Source organism: Homarus americanus, unplaced genomic scaffold (genome assembly GCF_018991925.1).
Source record: "Homarus americanus isolate GMGI-L3 unplaced genomic scaffold, GMGI_Hamer_2.0 scaffold26351, whole genome shotgun sequence".
Classification (NCBI taxonomy): domain Eukaryota; kingdom Metazoa; phylum Arthropoda; class Malacostraca; order Decapoda; family Nephropidae; genus Homarus; species Homarus americanus.
In genome coordinates, this window is record NW_024724368.1 from 3,236,174 (window position 1) to 3,254,827 (window position 18,654).

Here is an 18,654-nt window from a genome sequence, read left to right on the forward strand (position 1 = left end):
ACATGTACTAACCTAAGCATAACAGTTACGACTATGGCCAGGCCTAGTGATATGAGACACAAGTAGACGATGTACATCGCTGATAGTTGTAGGTCTTGTCCCAGTGTTTCGAAGAAGTCGCTGGCGGTGAACCCAAGAGCCGCTTTGAACACAGCGTCTGTTTTGTTGACGGCCCAGTCACCCTTCACGGGCAAACATGTGAAGAGAAACTGCGTCGACCTGAAATATTTGTATTTATTTTTTTATTATTTTTATTGTTACTATTATTTTTGTTATTATTACAGTATTATTTTTATTATTATTATTATTATTATTTAATATTCACTGGTAGTTTTTCTAGTATTTTTTATGCATGAACCAAGTTTTTGTCGTACTATGAGTTGTATATTTTGTCTTGGCTCACAGAATTAGGTTAAAATTGTTTGTATGTTTAGGATTACTTATAATTTGTGTTCCAGTTGACTAGTACAGTGTAAAAGTTGCTAGTTCGGCACCCTGGAAACCTTGGGACCGAATGAGTAGTTAATGAAAAAGTAAATTTCCCGTGTTGAATTATAAATTCACATTTGGAGTTATATATACCTGAAGATTAAGATGGAAAACATACTAAAAACTAACCAACAATGTAGATATAAGGAATAACTATATTGTTAATTGATGCAGGTGAACAGGTAATGTTTTTGGTCGTCTTTTATCTGTACAGAAGTGAAAATCGATAACACAGGATGATTGGTGAGGATAAAAGACTTGGTGATTCATTATGAGTCACAATAAAGACCAGATGATTATTGACACACTGAAGATGGTTAGAGTTCCACTATTCACCAATGATTAAAGACTCCCAACAAGGACTGAGGTGATTAGTGACTCTCCACGGGTGAAGGAGACTAAGAACGTTAAGTAACTCACGTGTTTGAGGGACAAGTCTTGACACAGGTCTTCATGATGGCGCCTTCATTTATCATTGCTGACATTGAGGTGTCCACGGACCAGCTGAGAAACCTATGACGGGAACAAATCAAGTGAGAGTCTGATCTATTTGGTCTCTCTCATAAGATAACGAGGATACATGCATATCAATGAGAAACTAAGCTAGATAATGACTGATAAAAGGTGTAATTCAGGTCTAGTACAGGTATATGGATAGAACCCTCATAACAAGTGTTGTAATAAGGGAGTAACTCGGGTACACGTGCACAAGTGGAGAAGGATACCAGGTAGAAGTGATTTACATAACACTTATAGTAAAGGGGGATTTAACCACTTAAGGTACAAGGAATAAACCGTACCCTTAGCACAGGTATGGTAATGAATGTAAATTAGTTGCGGGTACTCGGATACTCACGGTCTTGTACGGAAATCCTGCCCTGACTTCTCCAGATTGGCATATTTGGGGTTCTTGCTGCCACACACGTTGCCAAATTTGTCGTATCCATGGAGAAGTCGTTTTGGGTTTGACTTTGACCCAACATAGATCAAGAATGCAATCTATAAAGAAGGAAAGACAGGAGGAATCATGTGGCGGAGTTAACACAGATCTGAAAGGAATGAGAGACGATGCGGATCATCGGAGAGATGAGAGATTTATGGAGTAGAGATCCAAAGAGATAAAAGGCTGGAATATGAAAGAGATATCGGACAGCATTATATATGAACCAACAAGAAGACAGCATCATGTATGTAATGGCAAGTATACACCATTATGTATGATGAAGTAAGAAGTATTATGTATGACGTAACACATAAAACAAGGGTAACTCACGGATCCCACGGTGAAGGCGATGAACAAGATGAGGAAGACGACATCCCGACAGACGCGGTTTTGTAGAGGTCCATCGAAGTCATCATAAATGGGGGGCGCCAACACCTTCCCATTAACCTGTGGAAGAACAGTAGACATGTAAACACTGGGAGAGGCGGAAGGACAGTGGCCATGGGGACAGACTATGCGGCGTCACGTTACTTTCGTCACGGCAACCGTTGAAGTCATTAGTATCCCCAAAGATGTGTTCATCACATCTCTGGAAATACAATTGACACAGTGTTGTAAGTCTCGCCCTAACGACAACCACGCACACACTAAACTAGACAATAATATATCGTCTAAACACAACGTAAAGATATCGTAACATGTAGCCCACATAAGATATCCACTGCACCTGTTGAATGGCTCAAAGTTGAAGATATTGGGGTTTAACACTTGACAACGATGATGTACTACGTAGCTTTATATAGTGTAGCGTCATGATGAGTGTGTTGGTACCTCTTCACGCCATCTTTTGCCATGGATAACATCTGAACAATGTGCTGTCAGCCGTGACAACCACGTCATAAGCCTTGTTCACAAGCTATACTAGGCAGGCTGTATTGATATCGTCTTAATTATAGGTGGGAATAGCGGTGGGGGTAGCATGCTCCTGTAACTCATATATAATTAAAGACTGGCAGACCTCTTAGCTGCCTTTGTGTTCCTCACGTCAACACTCTCCCCTTGGTTCAACACCAGCTTGTGTGTACTACATCAAGACAATTACACGCACTAATATTCCCACCTTATTACTTAGCTCATGTGGCTGGGTTAGTAGGGTAGTCATTGTTGTCTCTATCTCTACATTACTGTTTATCGTTCGCACAACACAAGAACGAAGAGAGCTAAGCTGTTTCTATGAGTCTTGGCGGGTAAACTGGGCATGGACTGGACATTCTGTAGTGTTTTGGGGGCAGCACCAGGAATAGAAAAGGAACGTAATAGTACTTCAGTAAATAAAAGAGACACTCCAGGTCATCTCTTCCTTATAGCTTGGCAGGAGACAGTAACGAAGGTAGTTTTTGATCGAGCTAAGGCTACAATATACGCGGCATCCCTCAAGGGAGTATGTTAGGTCCATTCCTATTAATGTAGTAATTTGATCGTGTGTTGTCCTACGTGTATCTCCTCTCTGGTGATACGAAGATGTTCCGACAGATTCAGCTTGACGAGGGCCATATTCTTTTACAGAAGCCGCAGTTGGATACAGATTGGGTACAGACAACTGGCTCCAAAATACCTTGAAGTAATATAAGTTTAATTTCTTACATTTTTGGAAAAGATGAGAAAAAAACGAAAAAAAACAAGAGGTTGCAACAATTGTATGTAAAGAAAACTTTCGGATATCTATAAATGTCACACATATCTATCCTGTTTTATATTTCATTCCGTAATCTTGTTGAGAGCGAGGAGGGTGTGCGAGTTCCATCTATTTACGAACACCTGAGGGAGCCGAGAGCTATTTCATGAGGCGATCAATGTTAAGTAAGGTCAGGGTCAACACACATATTAATCGTGTTGTTTTATAATACCCATACCATACATGTTTCCTCCTTGAATCACTTGCTATGCTTGAATGAGATCGCTAGATTTGATAAGGTGCCATCTACATTTACAAAGCTGAGTTACAGTATCAAGATTTTATCATGTGAGGGTTTGTTTACATTTTGAAGACTATAACGGGAGGGACAAAGCCAGCAAACGAATATGACAGACAGGCGCTAAAAGTAACCAATTCGTAGACTGTACAGTACATTCCTGGCGCGAAGTTCTGCACCCACAAACAAGTGAAGTTACGTACTGTTTAGACATCAGTTTCCGTGTCTGCTTCTGGAAGGTGAAGTCTTGTCAGTGATACTCTTCAATTACGGTAAACTCAATATAGAGTCAACGACATTTGGGAATCATCTTTTATTTTTGTAGCTTAATTGAATAGGAGGGCTCGTGCTCACTCCAATTAGTGGATATCGTTTTACTGTAGTACACATGTAAGGAACAAAAACACATCCGTTCTGCGCATGTGAACAAATCCGCTGAAAGCCTGCTGGTTGATTGTAAGTATATGGAGCCTAAAATAAGGATATTGGTAGCTGTGACTAAGTGACAGATTAAGTGTACTATTCCACAGATACAACAGGAGGCGTGACGCACCACTTGCTATATGATGTAACAAGGCCAGGTTCTGGTTTTTACAATAGGTGGACCAGCGTAGAGTGAAGCAACAACAGCCGTACAACAAATGACTCGACTGTTTTTATTGACACCAGGCGTTTGTTGTCACCTTCAGAGAGTCTTTTGTTTACATTAACCGTACACTCTGGTTTGACTCCTGTGTCGATTGTAATAATTGTTATATCATGGTTGAGTTTCGTTTACACTAATATAGATATGTGTTTCAACGTATTTTCATATGAGAAGATAAATAGAATATTTGTTTAGCACATGCAAGGAAGTGATCAACATGTTCCTCTGGTCTCGGCAGCAGTTCTCCTTGATAGAGAAAAAGAGGTTTGAAAGGGCACTCACCTGGCAATTGGTAGAACGGTTTACGTTACATTCAGAAACGGTAAATTTTGTATTATACTTCGTTACAAATCATAATTAAAGTATAGTCATTCATATATTTTTGGAATGACGGTGGGATGTTTACCCTGTGTGACGCCAGAGTGAAATGGAGGCGATGTACCGTTCACTGCACATTCAGGTCAAGGACGTCCGGTTTGCCTGATCTCTCTCTCTCTCTCTCATTTCCTTTCCTCTTGGTATTTATTATTATTTCCTTGATTTAGAACAGCATTGTCATATATATATATAAGCTTCTTAACCCCGATGGATAGGAAGAGGGCTACACGAATATTTAGTGTCCCAAAAAGGGGGGTTCCTAATTTAGTGAGGTGATCAGCTCATTCTGCATTACAAAGTTACTGATGTGTTGGGCAGTCTGTTACTCGTGTGAACTTTCATTACAGCAACACACGAGCGCTGAGTGAACCCCTTGATGAACACTTTGATCGTTGTTCTTATTGTTCTTCTAAACCATAATGTGAAGATCCGCTATGACTAATGAATTACATCACTGAACGTTATTATTACAGCATGACTTTATAACCTGTTTTTAATCGCATTAGTCTAGTTATAAACCCGTGTGAAACTATGTTCAATATGGCGCCGCAGGTATAGAATAAAAGTCTACTACATTACTGCACAACACTGATATAGTAGAGGTAAAACAGCGAGTGGGGGTGAGCGTGTATGGTGTCTAGATTGACTCGTGTCTTGCGTGAGGCTGGCCGGTATACCACTAAATTTAGAATAATGACGGGGAGGTGACTCCGCCACGTTGTCCCCTGATATGACCGCCACTGTAAATTATTATTGTATTATTATTATTATTATTATTATTATTATTATTATTATTATTATTGTTGTTATGTTTTATTGTTACATGCAAAAACACGAAAAACAGACAGCCAAAGTATACACTCGAGACGCACTCAACCCACACACTCGAGACGCACTCAACCCCTGGGATTAACGTCATTAGAGTCAGTTTGTGGCACGATAAATACACTGTCATTTTTTATATATGTGGACAGAACACGTTATAAAGCATTGGCTGAGTGAATGCCTTTTAAAGACTAGTAACTCATACGACACTTGTAGATGGATACGTTTTATGTCAGATGTAAATTCCAGCTTCATTAAACCTCATATATTTTAAGTATTGTCTGGGAATGAGAAAAATGCTTATTAATGCTCAGTTTTACACAATGTTATTTATTTCTTAAACATTGACATTATTGGGGTGATGTTTCAAGTTATTTGGTAATTATTTTAAAATGTCAGTTTCTTTTATGTGTAAAGTTTAACTAGTAACTTCGACGTTTATGAAGAACTTAAAAAAACTAAAAAAAATTTAAAGTTATTCTTTTTCATAGCTTCCATTTTGGACATTCCTTCATGACATATACATGATGATGATGTTGATTATATACAACAGTCATGCACCATTCCCCTGTACGCTACCGCTAGTCTGAGCCACACTGAACTGCATTAACTCCCGAAAGAGAAATTCACGATTTTTTTTTATTCCGTTTCCTGAAGAAGTAAAAGTACACGAGTCGCAATATATTGATTTGTTTTCATGTTCCTTTACCATATCTAGACTATGTGATAGTGTACATTTATGTAGTTGATAGACACAGTATAGCCGTTACGGAATGCTCGTGCGTCGTTCTGCGCTTGTTCAGTATAATCTTCAGTATATTGCAGGTGTTGGACGTCTCAGTAAGATTGTTGTGAATAATTAAGAACAAGGAACCAAAATATATTTTCCTATTCTTAGATAAATATTGGCGACCTTAAGCTGGTCTATTTCAGGGTTGTGTATTGAGAGAGTTGGGTGATGGGGGCTCTGTTGCTTGCCGTTGACAACCTTTTGATTCCGTTGATACTGTTGCTGCTGTTTCGCTGATAATGTTTGTGCTACTGTTTCCGTTTAGACTATTAATGCTGTTTTACTGTTGTTGCTGTGTCTCGTGTTATTACTGTTACTGTTCTTACATTTACTGCAGCAGCCGAAACTACTATTGATATAAATCTATGTTATTCTGTCACTGCTACTATCATTGCTGCTGCTGACACACACACACACACACACACACACACACACATACGGATGCAATCATGACCAAGCTATATTGACAATTTTTACACTGCAATAAATCGTCGAAATTCCATAGTATCTCTTCCCAAATGACAAGCAAATATAAGAGAACAGGGTCTTCAATAAGTTTGGTTAATGGACACAAGAAACCGAGGATAATTAATGAGACTCCAATTATTACGGTAAAAAATTATCAAAGGTCAAGATAGGTCAAAGAGGATCATACCAGCAAAACCCAGTAATAAACTTAATGGTGGATAATTATTGAAAAAAAAAACACATTTACTTTCCTAATAAAATACTGAATACATGTTTGGGGAAGTAGTTGTGTTTGGTACTACGGACGAACAAACACTCGGGCTTTGATGTGTCGTGTGTGTGTGTGTGTGTGTGTGTGTGTGTGTGTGTGTGTGTGATTCACCTTGTCTTTGTGTACCAGAGGCCTTGATACAGCTCAATATGTTGCCGTTATTCCCCGTATAACACCTGTGCTGGTACTATTTCAACCAATACACTGCTACTAATAATAATGATAAAATAGTAGTAGCGGTGGTAGTAGTAGTAATAGTATAAGTAATAATAATAATAAGTTCTTGACAATTTTGGGAGAGGAAAAGTGAATGCTGGGATTATAACATTCGTGTGTGTTAAGTCATCGCTATACTGATGTTTTATTAACGTTACTTCCGTTGAGTGTTAGTACAGCATGTTCCGTGTGTTTAATATTTGAGAGAGAGAGATATATACTATTATTACCGTACAAATTAGTCTTCTGTTATTACCCGTAACACTTTCATCTACCCCTTCTGGACACGTGGTAATAATGGTGGACGGGTAGCAGGAGGAGGAGAGAAGGACGTGCCAATGATGAGTGGTTCTTGGGTATATGGTTGTCCCCATTGCCAGTCTCATATTATTGTACGATGTTTCTTAGTGAGTTGTCTTTTTAGGACGTGTGGTTGTTGTGTGAGTTGATGATTGTTTAACTCTTAATTGAACCAAGTGTAGTTGTATTAGAGACGTGGAGAGTGTGGTTAATAGGGAAATGGTCACTGGTTGGTTACTAGGCCGGGTTCAGTTAGCAAGTTAAGATGGTATTGTTGATTAGTTTGTATAATGGCTGGATGTCCGGTTTGATCTGCTCTCACGCGTGCGGGGAATACCTGGACAAGGTGTATTGCGTGGCCGCGGTTCAGGAGTGTGTTTAAGGTGTAGTCTAACAGGTGTACTCTGATAGGTGTAGAGGGAGTCGTGAGTTACAGGTATACTAAGACAGGTGTAGAGGGAGTCATGAGTTACAGGTACACTCTGACAGGTGTAGAGGGAGTCATGAGTTACAGGTATACTAAGACAGGTGTAGAGGGAGTCATGAGTTACAGGTACATTCTGACAGGTGTAGAGGGAGCCATGAGTTACAGGTACACTCTGACAGGTGTAGAGGGAGTCGTGAGTTACAGGTGCACTTTGCCAGGTGTGATTGAGTCATGAGTTACAGGTATTATGTCTGTATTATTCATGGTACTGTGTCGAGGCTCTGTTGCTGAGTTATAATAAAGGCGAATATTTCATCGAGCCAAACAAAGACACCAGCAGGAGGGAGGGATAGGGATGGTAGGAGGAGGGGGGTAGGGCAGGAGGAGGGAGGGTAGGGCAGGAGGAGGGTAGGGCAGGAGGAGGGAGGTAGGGCAGGAGGAGGGAGGGTAGGGCAGGAGGAGGAGGGTGGGGCAGGAGGAGGGGTGGGGCAGGAGGAGGAGGGCAGGAGGAGGGAGGGTAGGGCAGGAGGAGGGAGAGCAGGAGGAGGAGGGTGGGGCAGGAGGGAGGGTGGGGCAGGAGGAGGAGGCAGGAGGGAGGGTAGGGCAGGACGAGGGAGGGCAGGGAGGAGGGGGGTAGGGCAGGAGGAGGGAGGGTAGGGCAGGAGGAGGGAGGGTAGGGCAGGAGGGAGGGAGGGATAGCGGGTAGGGATTTCCTTGATAGGTTTAAAACACACTGTTGATCTTTACGGAGAGAGGGGTAAGGATTAGTTTCCCTTGCTTCATGTTCTGAAATGTAAATCAAAGTTATACCCGCTTGAGGCGACTGTGATGGTGATGTAAACAAAGACATGGTGAACAAGTTGAGTGGTAGTATTAGACTGTTGACTGTAAGACCATCACGGCATCACAGGAAGATAAACGCCTATACACTTTAACAGTACCAACAGTTAGATAATTCACTTGATCTGGTCTTTTTTTCATTCTTTCATATTAAAAAGATAGATAAAAGAACCCAAACACAATTCATCATTACTAAAATACCACGAGTGAGTGAAGTGTTTATTTACATACCTTGTTTTGTGTGGCTGGGTAAACTTTAGCCACAGGGTAAGAAGATTGCGTGATAGCCAGCTTGTAGGACTCCTTCCGCTCATCCAGACAACAACAACGCTTTGGGCGGCCAAACACGCGATAACCTGCGGCTAACTGGGAGACGCCGCTTCAAGTGACGTGTTAACTGACTTTTGTAAATATTTCCTGCATTGTGAGAATTTTTTTTTACGATGATGTGGTTTTCTTCTCACTTTTACAACTTTCCTGCTGCCGAATTAGTGACCAGTAGTGGAGGTAGAAAAGGCATTTGAGACACTCGCATGTATATTATTGATTAGTTATGAAGCGTTATGACTCAGGCGAATAGTTTGACCATGAATTAGTCCAAGTAACTTGTTGCAGAGTTCTTATTTTGTCTTCACCCCTCACTACACCACTCGGAAATGCTGAATATGTGTGCTGAATATGTATCTTTATGTCCTGAATATGTATCTATGTGTGCTGAATATGTATCTTTAAGTATGTGTGGACTACCTTTTAGCACTCCGACAGTATACACATATAAAAAATTCAGTAACTTTGTAGTATATGAATCGCTTTCCAGACAGTACTGTACTAAATCGTCTTACAGGCACCAATGTACTAATGAACCACTGTAATGGACTGAAAACCACTGTAGTAGACTGAACACCACTGTAATACTCATACAATTATAGTACAGTACATCTAGACATGGATTACCTCACAGAACGTCTACCACCTCTTTACCTGCCAACACCTGTACCACCTGCCTATTCCTTTGTACCACCTGCCAATTTCTGTACACCACCTGCTAACACCTGTACCATCTACCAACACCTGTGCACCACCTACCAACACCTGTGTACCATCTGCCAACACCTATATACCATCTGCCAACACCTGTGCACCACCTACCAACACCTGTGTACCATCTGCCAACACCTGTACACAACGTAGACTACCTGCCAACACTTGCGTATCACACCAACTGACAATCTCTCTGGACCGCCTAGACTCCATGACAAGCCTCTGCATCCTCACCACATAACACTAACCTAACCCCAATGAGTGTCAACACCTCACACACTCTCTCTGCTGGTGATTCAACAATGAAGTTCCGGAAGCAGGAATACAGGAGGTTGGAACCGGTGTTAACTAGTACTCCATATCGCCGCCCTGAAGGAGACACAGTACCTTGGTTGTCGCTGCTGTACTGTACCGTGGTGATATTGTCGTTTCGGTCACCCACCTTTTTGGAAGTAGATAGGAATTGTCAAAATATCAAAAGCCCATCGGAAAAATCTAATTTCAACCTAACCCGACCTAACCCAACCTCACCTAACCTAAAATTCTCAGGATGCCCTAAACGATAATAATACACCTGTAACATAATTGATTGATCCTGTCATCTATAGGTAACAAATAGCTGTCTGAGGTGAGAGGAAGACGCAAGGAGAACTTTTCCTAGTGTTACGTGAGACGATCTCCTATCTTAGTTCTATGGGTTTAATTTATCCTAACAGTTTGGGGTTTAAGAGTCACATTAGTTGGTTTAATAACACTTTATCACATGACGTCATAATTTTCTAATTTTCTGCACGTATTGTCGAAAATTTTCATCTTTGACGTTTTCATTGTTAGCTGCCTGTACTATTGGTTATATAAGGCCAATGTAACACTGTTTCACAAGGTACATATATTTCTTTCTAAATATTCAGAGTTAATGTTTCACCAAGGGAAGTTTTTTCACTGGAGAGACGTACCGGAACACACACACACTGAGTCAACGCCACGCTGGTCAGCTACAGACTGGATGGCGGTGGCTGCTGTGTTGCCTTGCGTGTGGTTGACTTGACTCTCCTCCCACAATCCCCCCCTTCAACCCCCCCCCCCTTTATCGCATTCCCTCTGGACTCTCCCCCCTCCCCCTATGTTCATGCCTGGCCAAGAGAACACCTTAGTTACACCAAAAAGGTTAGGTTACGTTAGGTTAGATTAGATTAGGTTACGTTAGATTAGGTTGGGTTAGATTAGATTAGGTTACGTTAGGTTAGATTAGGTTACGTTAGGTTAGATTAGGTTACGTTAGGTTAGATTAGGTTACGTTAGGTTAGATTAGGTTACGTTAGATAGGTTAGATTAAATTAGGTTACGTTAGGTTAGGTTAGATTAGGTTAGGTTGGGCAGCAGGAAGGGTGGACCTGAACAGTGTTGTGACAGGTAAATCAATAGCTTCCATTAGCCAGGTGAAGTGTACTGTATATAAGATGGCATAGGATATCAATTCTTTACTGGATAAGTTATAAAAAACATCTAGATTTCCTGGTGACCTGTATGATATAGTTCCTAACTTAGCCTGGTTTAACCTAAGCTAACAATGGTTTAACCCTTTGAAGGATGATGGTTTAACTCTGAAGGTGATGGTTTAACCCTTTGTGAACGATGATTTAAACCTTTTGTGGATGATGGTTTAACTCTGAAGATGATGGCTTAACCCTTTGAGGACGATGATTTAACCCTCTGAGGACGATTATTTAACCCTTTGAGGACGATGATTTAACCCTTTGAGGACGATGATTTAACCCTTTAAGGGCGATTATTTAACCCTTTGAGGACGATGATTTAATCCTTTAAGGGCGATGATTTAACCCTTTGAGGACGATGATTTAATCCTTTGAGGACGATGATTTAACCCTTTGAGGACGATGATTTAATCCTTTGAGGACGATGATTTAACCCTTTGAGGACGATGATTTAACCCTTTGAGGACGATGATTGAACTCTTTGAGGACGATGATTTAACCCTTTGAGGACGATGATTTAACTCTTTGAGGACGATGATTTAACTCTTATTGATGTGGTGATATCCGACTCGTGGCGCCTTTATTACTGACAACCGTGTAAAAAAAATATATTGCGTTTAACTTTAGAAAACGCATTGAGGATTATTTATATTTGATCGCTTATCAGTTGAAACAAAATGATTACGAAGAAATTTTACATCATCTGCGAGTAAGTCTTCCCTTCCCTTCCCTTCCCTTCCTTGGTGTTGATTCCTTTGACCTTATTGCCATTCATTTTACTTCATTTCGTTGCTTGTTATTTCGTCATTCATTTGTTTATTGTGTTTATATATTCCCTCAGTTATTCATTTGTTTTATTATTTTACTTCATAGTGTTTATATCTTCGAGTTATTTTCTCACTTCTCAATTTCTTATCTTTTCAGGAATGATAAATCCAGTTCAACAGCTTTAGTCCTGATGTGAGTTGTGTAAGTGAGCCCAGTTTCACCATCATGCAGTAGGGTGAGTCATATACAACTTAGTCAACCTGGCAGCTCAATATTCTTACCATTATCTTGGCTGTGAGGCTCGACTGTGTGTCCAACCTTTTGTATCGTGATGTATTGATGTCTGTGTTAGTTTGGCTCCTACGTCTTCATTTTAGTGGTTATATTTTCATTTTTTATTTTACTAGTTGATGTCTTGAGTGTCACTGTTATAATAGGAAGGATGTTGTATATATATATGATCGTACAGTAGCTAAAACAACTATCTGTGCAGGTGGGGGGTCGATATGCTCCGAAATTTTAAGTGACAGCCCTCATATACCAAAATTTATCGTCCATGGTCTCATAATGTTTCCCACAAAGTATGCACAGATAGTTGTTTTAGCTACTGTACGTGTGTTATTATAGAAAAGTCAGGTTGTAATTAGGTTTATATAACAACGCACAAGAACTGGATATAATATACACTCATTCCCCCTCAGTGTCCGGGGCTGTGTACCCGTTACTCTACCTCTCCTCCCTGTGTACTGTCCTTGAGTTAATGCCACCTCCGCAGCGCCATCATATGAGGAAGACATCTTGTAGGAATTGCCACAGTTGCTAAATCTTCAGTCACTATTTTTATGAAAGAATATATAAAATACATGTCAAAGTTAAAAAAAAAGATAGAATACTGTATTTACTAAGCTCCCAGGTAAGTGCTTGGCGATTAGGTGAATCAGATAGTTCCTAGAGACGAGAGAGATAATATACCTGTACTAACAAATGAACGCAGTGTGGATCTGAACCGGTACCTGGTGACCTGGTTTAGTGGACCCAATGTGAGGCCTGTGAGTTTCCCTTGACCAATGCAGGGGAAAATCACACCATACAAGTTACCACTGGAAAAATCTCGCCACTAGATTAATTAAGTGGACAAAATCCCCGCCAGTTTATTTTTGTTAATTAAATCCCGATATTTGTTAGGAAACGTTAGGTTAGGTTAGAATTGGTTTGGTTTAGTTTGGTTGGGTTTGGTTTAGTTTGGTTTGGTTTGGTTTAGTTTGGTTGGGTTTGGTTTAGTTTGGTTTGGTTTGGTTTAGTTTGGTTGGGTTTGGTTTGGTTTAGTTTGGTTTAGTTTGGTTGGGTTTGGTTTAGTTTGGTTGGGTTTAGTTTGGTTTGGTTAGGTTAGGTTAGAATTGGTTTGGTTTAGTTTGGTTTGGTTTAGTTTGGTTGGGTTTGGTTTAGTTTGGTTGGGTTTGGTTTAGTTTGGTTTGGTTTAGTTTGGTTGGGTTTGGTTTAGTTTGGTTTGGTTAGGTTAGGTTAGAATTGGTTTGGTTAAATTTGGTTGGGTTTGGTTTAGTTTGGTTTGGTTTAGTTTGGTTGGGTTTGGTTTAGTTTGGTTTGGTTTGGTTTGGTTTGGTTTAGTCTGGTTCGGTTTAGTTTGCTTTGGTTCCAGGATCATCTGCTTCACACCTGAGAAGAAACCACGTGGAGTAAAAAAACAAAACATCCTCCCTGACACAAGGCCAGTCCTGACAATAGGGAGGATGCGTGTCGGTGTGTGTGTCATGAGGTGAGGGGCGAACAGGTGCTGGCAGTTCAGGTAACAGGACAAGTTTTTTACCCCAGTGAAGATTGACGAACCTCCCTAGACTAGTGTAGGCTGACTGTGTTGTGTGTTGGGCTTTGTTTGCTTCGTGGCTCGTGTATACACTATCAGGCCACCATTTAAACCTAACCTAACCTACTTGATGTTCGTTTGCCAAAGTGGACTAGTGTAGGCTGGCTGTGTTGTGTGTTGGGCTTTGTTTGCTTCGTGGCTCGTGTATACACTATCAGGCCACCATTTAAACCTAACCTAACCTACTTGATGTTCGTTTACCAAAGTGGACTAGTGTAGGCTGGCTGTGTTGTGTGTTGTGCTGTGTTCGCCTCGTGCTTACACAACAAAAACATATGGTGTTCGGCCACAAGACCCGCTTCTCTGGAATATACAGTATATATATATTTTTTTTTCCCTCGAGAGTAAGGCTACACTATTCAGGGATTATATAAACAGTTTAATGGTGTGGATATGAAGGAGACTCGGAATGTTGTGAACGGTCTTCGAGGTCATCCAATATATTTAGATCTCTGTTAGGGCATTAAAGCACCAAATACGTATATGTACTTTTATAATTGCCTCTTCACTTTATTTGCCTTTTAATCCAACTAATTTGAACATTACGTCAGGGAAGCATTTGTGTCCTTCAACGCACAGCATTAAGGCATGACAATGTTGCCAATATAAATAAAACAAAGAATTAATTCCTTGGTTGATGTTCTTTTCAGCGGTGATGGGCGTGATAGACTTGTTGTTCGTGTCCTTGAATTGTTATTTAGTGTCCTTGGTGTATAGTCACGTCGTCCACACCTTCCTGGCCACACCCCAGCTAAAAACCACACCATCTGTGGCTCCTCTGACACAAACCTTTCTTTGTCTATTTACCTATCTATAAGGCTCAATGTCGCACACCATTATAAGCCACACTCGCATACAATAACACTTCAGGTTGAACCAGAAAAAACTCCCGAAATGGAATATGGAACGGGATCTTGTGACGTTATGATGCAATATTTTTTTTTTTTGGCTCGTAATTTCATTGGTTGTTGTTGACAAGTGATTGACACTGGAGTTGTATATGGCACTGTATGGTTTATGACACGGAATAGTATGTATGATGATTGACACGGAGGTACTCACCCTGGCTGTAGTGATTCGGGTAGCTGCTCCACAACACCCCATGCTAACACCTGCGTCCCCTACAGCTATTGATAGAAGAAAGACAACAGGTGAGAAAAAATAGCACATGTTTAAAGTTAGTCATACACTTCTTGTTACTGTCATACTCCTGTTGTTACTGTCACGCCCTTGCTGTCACTGTCACGCCCTTACTGTCGCTCACACCTGTATACCATTATCAGTATTCAGACACCAGTAACAGGCAAGAAATATTTGCCCATCACAAACTTTCATTAGATCAATATCCCAAGACCCTCCAGATGGAAATTTCACACACGTATATTTTTTATTTTTTTTTAACATTCCCAAATTATACCCCAAGCACAGGTTCTTTATGCCTACCTCAGCCAACATGAAATTGCACTTAGATTACATAGTTGTATTTCTGGCCATGATTACATTTACTTATTTATATACACGAGACATGAGAACACTTCATAACGAGTTAGTAGATGATGGTCTTAGCTGGAGTATTTTATTTATAATATACAATGATTTCTTCTGTTGGTCTTACAAAACTGTGTTATTTTTATTAGTATTCATATATTTTTGAGAAAACTTAGAGAATTAATTGTATTTTTTAATTATTTTATGTTTATGGAACAATTTGAATGTGTGTGTAATGTACTGTACGTAAACAACTCTGATAAACGACAACTTTACACCACCGTGACCATCTTCATTCACCAGTGGACGTCTTGTGTATTTTAGTTTCTCGTCTTTCAATATTTCCCCATGGGTTAATTATCAATTCTGTTTTATCATTTTCAGGATGAGGTTTCTCCTCCAGACAATTAACAGACCCTAAAAAATTAGTCCTTTATAATGAAACGATGAGAAATTGAAATGTGTGAGTCAATCCTTAATTACTTGACAGATGATTCTTAGACGATTCCCAAATAGATGACTGAAGACCTATAACCTAACGCTGACGAGGATGACGACGCAGCTGTAGGGGAGTTAATGACGTGTTTGTTTATCTCGGTGTAAGGAGGTTGCCTGTACATCCGTTTTCTATGTATCTGTAGGAGAGGATACCAAGAATATTAACCGGTTTGAGCTGCCTTGGTTACTACAGGAAGGGCGTGTGAGGTATCAAGGCCATAACCCTGAAGGAGACGTGATTTGCATTGTATTTTGGCGCATTTCAAGCGGATAATATTAGCCTAGTTGCGTTTCCGTGAGCTTTGCGGTTCCCTAAAGCATTATACTAACTTGGCTTTGTGGACTAGAGTATATAACTTGACTCTCCTGAAACAATTAAAGTCTGTCGTTCGTTCAGACATTCGCTGTACTCTGTTATTATCGAGTAAAAGTCAAAAGTGCATTACAGACAGGCAGTTCCCACACGCTAGCATGCACGGAGGAACGTTATAAACAGACTAATTCTACCTTGACACTTCCCTCATGACCACAACAACAGGTTCGCGTCACTAGGCTGGATTCCTATTGTTTGAGCTGTGGTTCTATACATCAATGAGTCCTGGCTATTAATACTGACTAGCCGCTATTTATGTTACACTAAATAGGGATAATTGCCTATTAAGTCGTAAAAAATAATTCATATAGTTAAGTTTGTTTTGTTTTATTTAAGGCGGCGTTTACTATCATAGCAAATTATACCCAAAGGAGATTAAGTTAGGTAAAATTTTATATGAAACTAATTATCTGTATTTTATGATAACACACACACACACACACACACACACACACACACACACAGAAAGGGAGTGTGTATACAATTATATCCCATCATTTCTAACTATTAATAGACTACTGTAGTGTAATAACTAACTTGGTCACGCACGGAAAGACCTGGGATGTTGAAATCCAGTTGTTGAACATCAAGGAGAGTGCAAGTCACGATGCAAAACCTTAAGTATGAGAGAGAGTGTGTGTGTGTGTGTCATGCGGTAAACCCCCGGCAGATTGTGACGTGCCGTGTACTTTCTTCACAAACCTGATAAATAATATGAAGGCAAGTAAATATTACGAAGGTGTGGTGAGGGTGGAGGTGTGTAAGGTGAGGGTGGTGTGGTGGTGTGTGGTGGTGGTGGAGGTGTTGTGTTGGTGGTGAGGGTGAAAGTGTGCAGTGATTAGGGTGAAAGTGTGTGGTGGTGATGGTGTAGTGTGTAGCAGCCAAAATAATGATCACTGTGACAACCTCTATGAGAAATACACTCCATGAGAGGTACACTCCATAAGAAATACAGTCCATGAGAAATACACTTCTCAAGAAATACAGTACATGCGAAATAACAATATATTTCCACCTAGGACTTGATGACCTGACTTCATGAGAAAATTAAGGTCGCACCTAAACCAATTTAATTCCACAAAAACTATAAATTATTTTGTTTAATAATAATTCCGTCCTAACTCACAAATCAACACAAAATTAATTAACCTTTGCTTTTTAAACTAAATATTTACTTACAATGTATTTTCTGTATTTATAAAATTATATTGAAATGTGTATCGGACTAAAAACTGGTATAATGGCAGTGTATTGTGTTATATTAAAGTGGATGAACTTAACGGTGTGGCAGGAAACTCACTGGAACACTAATCTAACCTAACTTCTGGGTCAGTTTTACTATTGGCGATGTTCTCTGTTTACAAGTTGGTTCCTCTTCGCCCAATGGAGACTGACAGCCAAGTTCCTCATTAAAAATTATCCCGTTTTTTTAACATACTCGTATTTCTTTTATCGGGGTAATGTATACACTAAATTATTATAGCATTCTGTTTGTGGAGTAAAGCTGTATCTTTGTATTGACACATCTGTTAGTAATAGGTTTTATAATTAAAGATGGCAGACATCATTCGCGGGCGTCTTGCATTGCGTGCTGTTATAAGCGAGGCAGCTGCTCTTATCGCGTTAATTTACAAAGGCCACCGCCAACACCTCATATTAAAACTCTACGGAAATATTACACTGCTTTAGGTGTTTTAGTTAGTTGTAATACAGTTTGATATATGATGTTTTGGGAGTTAATGAAGGAGAGAATAAGAATAAATGCGTAAAACAGAGGCAGGTGGAGTTGTGGCGTGTTGTGCAGGCCACCCCCACCTCCCTTCCTCACCGCCATCAACAACGTAACACGCAACTCGGACCCATCTCAATTAGCAAAATAGAAATACACTGACTGAACACATTTTTATTGAGAAATATTCTCTTTAAAGTCCAACATCAAAAAACTAAACTTGGAAATACTGGCTCCAGTTTAACACGGAGATTATGGTGGTAGAGAAGCAGTTTCGGGTTAATCGATCCTCATGCACGGAGGTGAAAAAATAAATGCAGATCACCTCCCCCACTCAAAACATTGTGTATTTTGTCAATATAAATCTGCAACATCACATCAAAGTGTGTTGCGTGGTGTGTGTGTGTGTGTTGAAATGTTGCTATGTACTTTTTGTGGTGGATATCGCCTGGGACGGAAATAGCAAAAGCTCTTAAACTTTGCGCATTAGGATAAAACGAAAAGTTCCGCATACCTGTAGTTATTTAACTCAGTCTGGTCAAACCTCATTATTAAGGTCACTCAATTAACTTTTCCATATTTGGCTATTTTTTTTTTTTTTTTCATTTTGCCTCAGGTACCTATGGTCGAGATCGCTTACAGTGTTGACAGTTCTTCGGGAGACTTGAATTTGTCACCTTTCAACTTCCTGATTACATTCTCTCGTGTTATTCCAAGACACGTGTTGTGGGTATTACTGGTTCAATCAAGGTCAATGGCTCGTCGAATATGAATATTGATTTTTTCCATACTCGACAAGGAAGAGTCTAAAAG

The 18,654-nt window shown here is 40.0% G+C and overlaps 1 protein-coding gene across 3 annotated transcripts in view; it reads right to left on the reverse strand.

The window, feature by feature from the left end:
• LOC121864163 (choline transporter-like protein 1) overlaps positions 1-18,654 on the reverse strand; it is a 31,866-nt gene that overhangs the window by 9,517 nt on the left and 3,695 nt on the right. For all 3 annotated transcript variants that reach the window (XM_042363143.1, XM_042363144.1, XM_042363145.1), the window contains exons 3-7: positions 14,816-14,880; positions 1,763-1,879; positions 1,346-1,488; positions 910-1,002; positions 13-219 (exon numbers count right to left, since the gene is read on the reverse strand). In XM_042363143.1, the coding sequence (XP_042219077.1) occupies positions 13-219; positions 910-1,002; positions 1,346-1,488; positions 1,763-1,879; positions 14,816-14,857 (602 nt within the window). In that variant the 5' untranslated portion in view covers positions 14,858-14,880. The remainder of the gene's footprint in view (positions 1-12; positions 220-909; positions 1,003-1,345; positions 1,489-1,762; positions 1,880-14,815; positions 14,881-18,654) is intronic.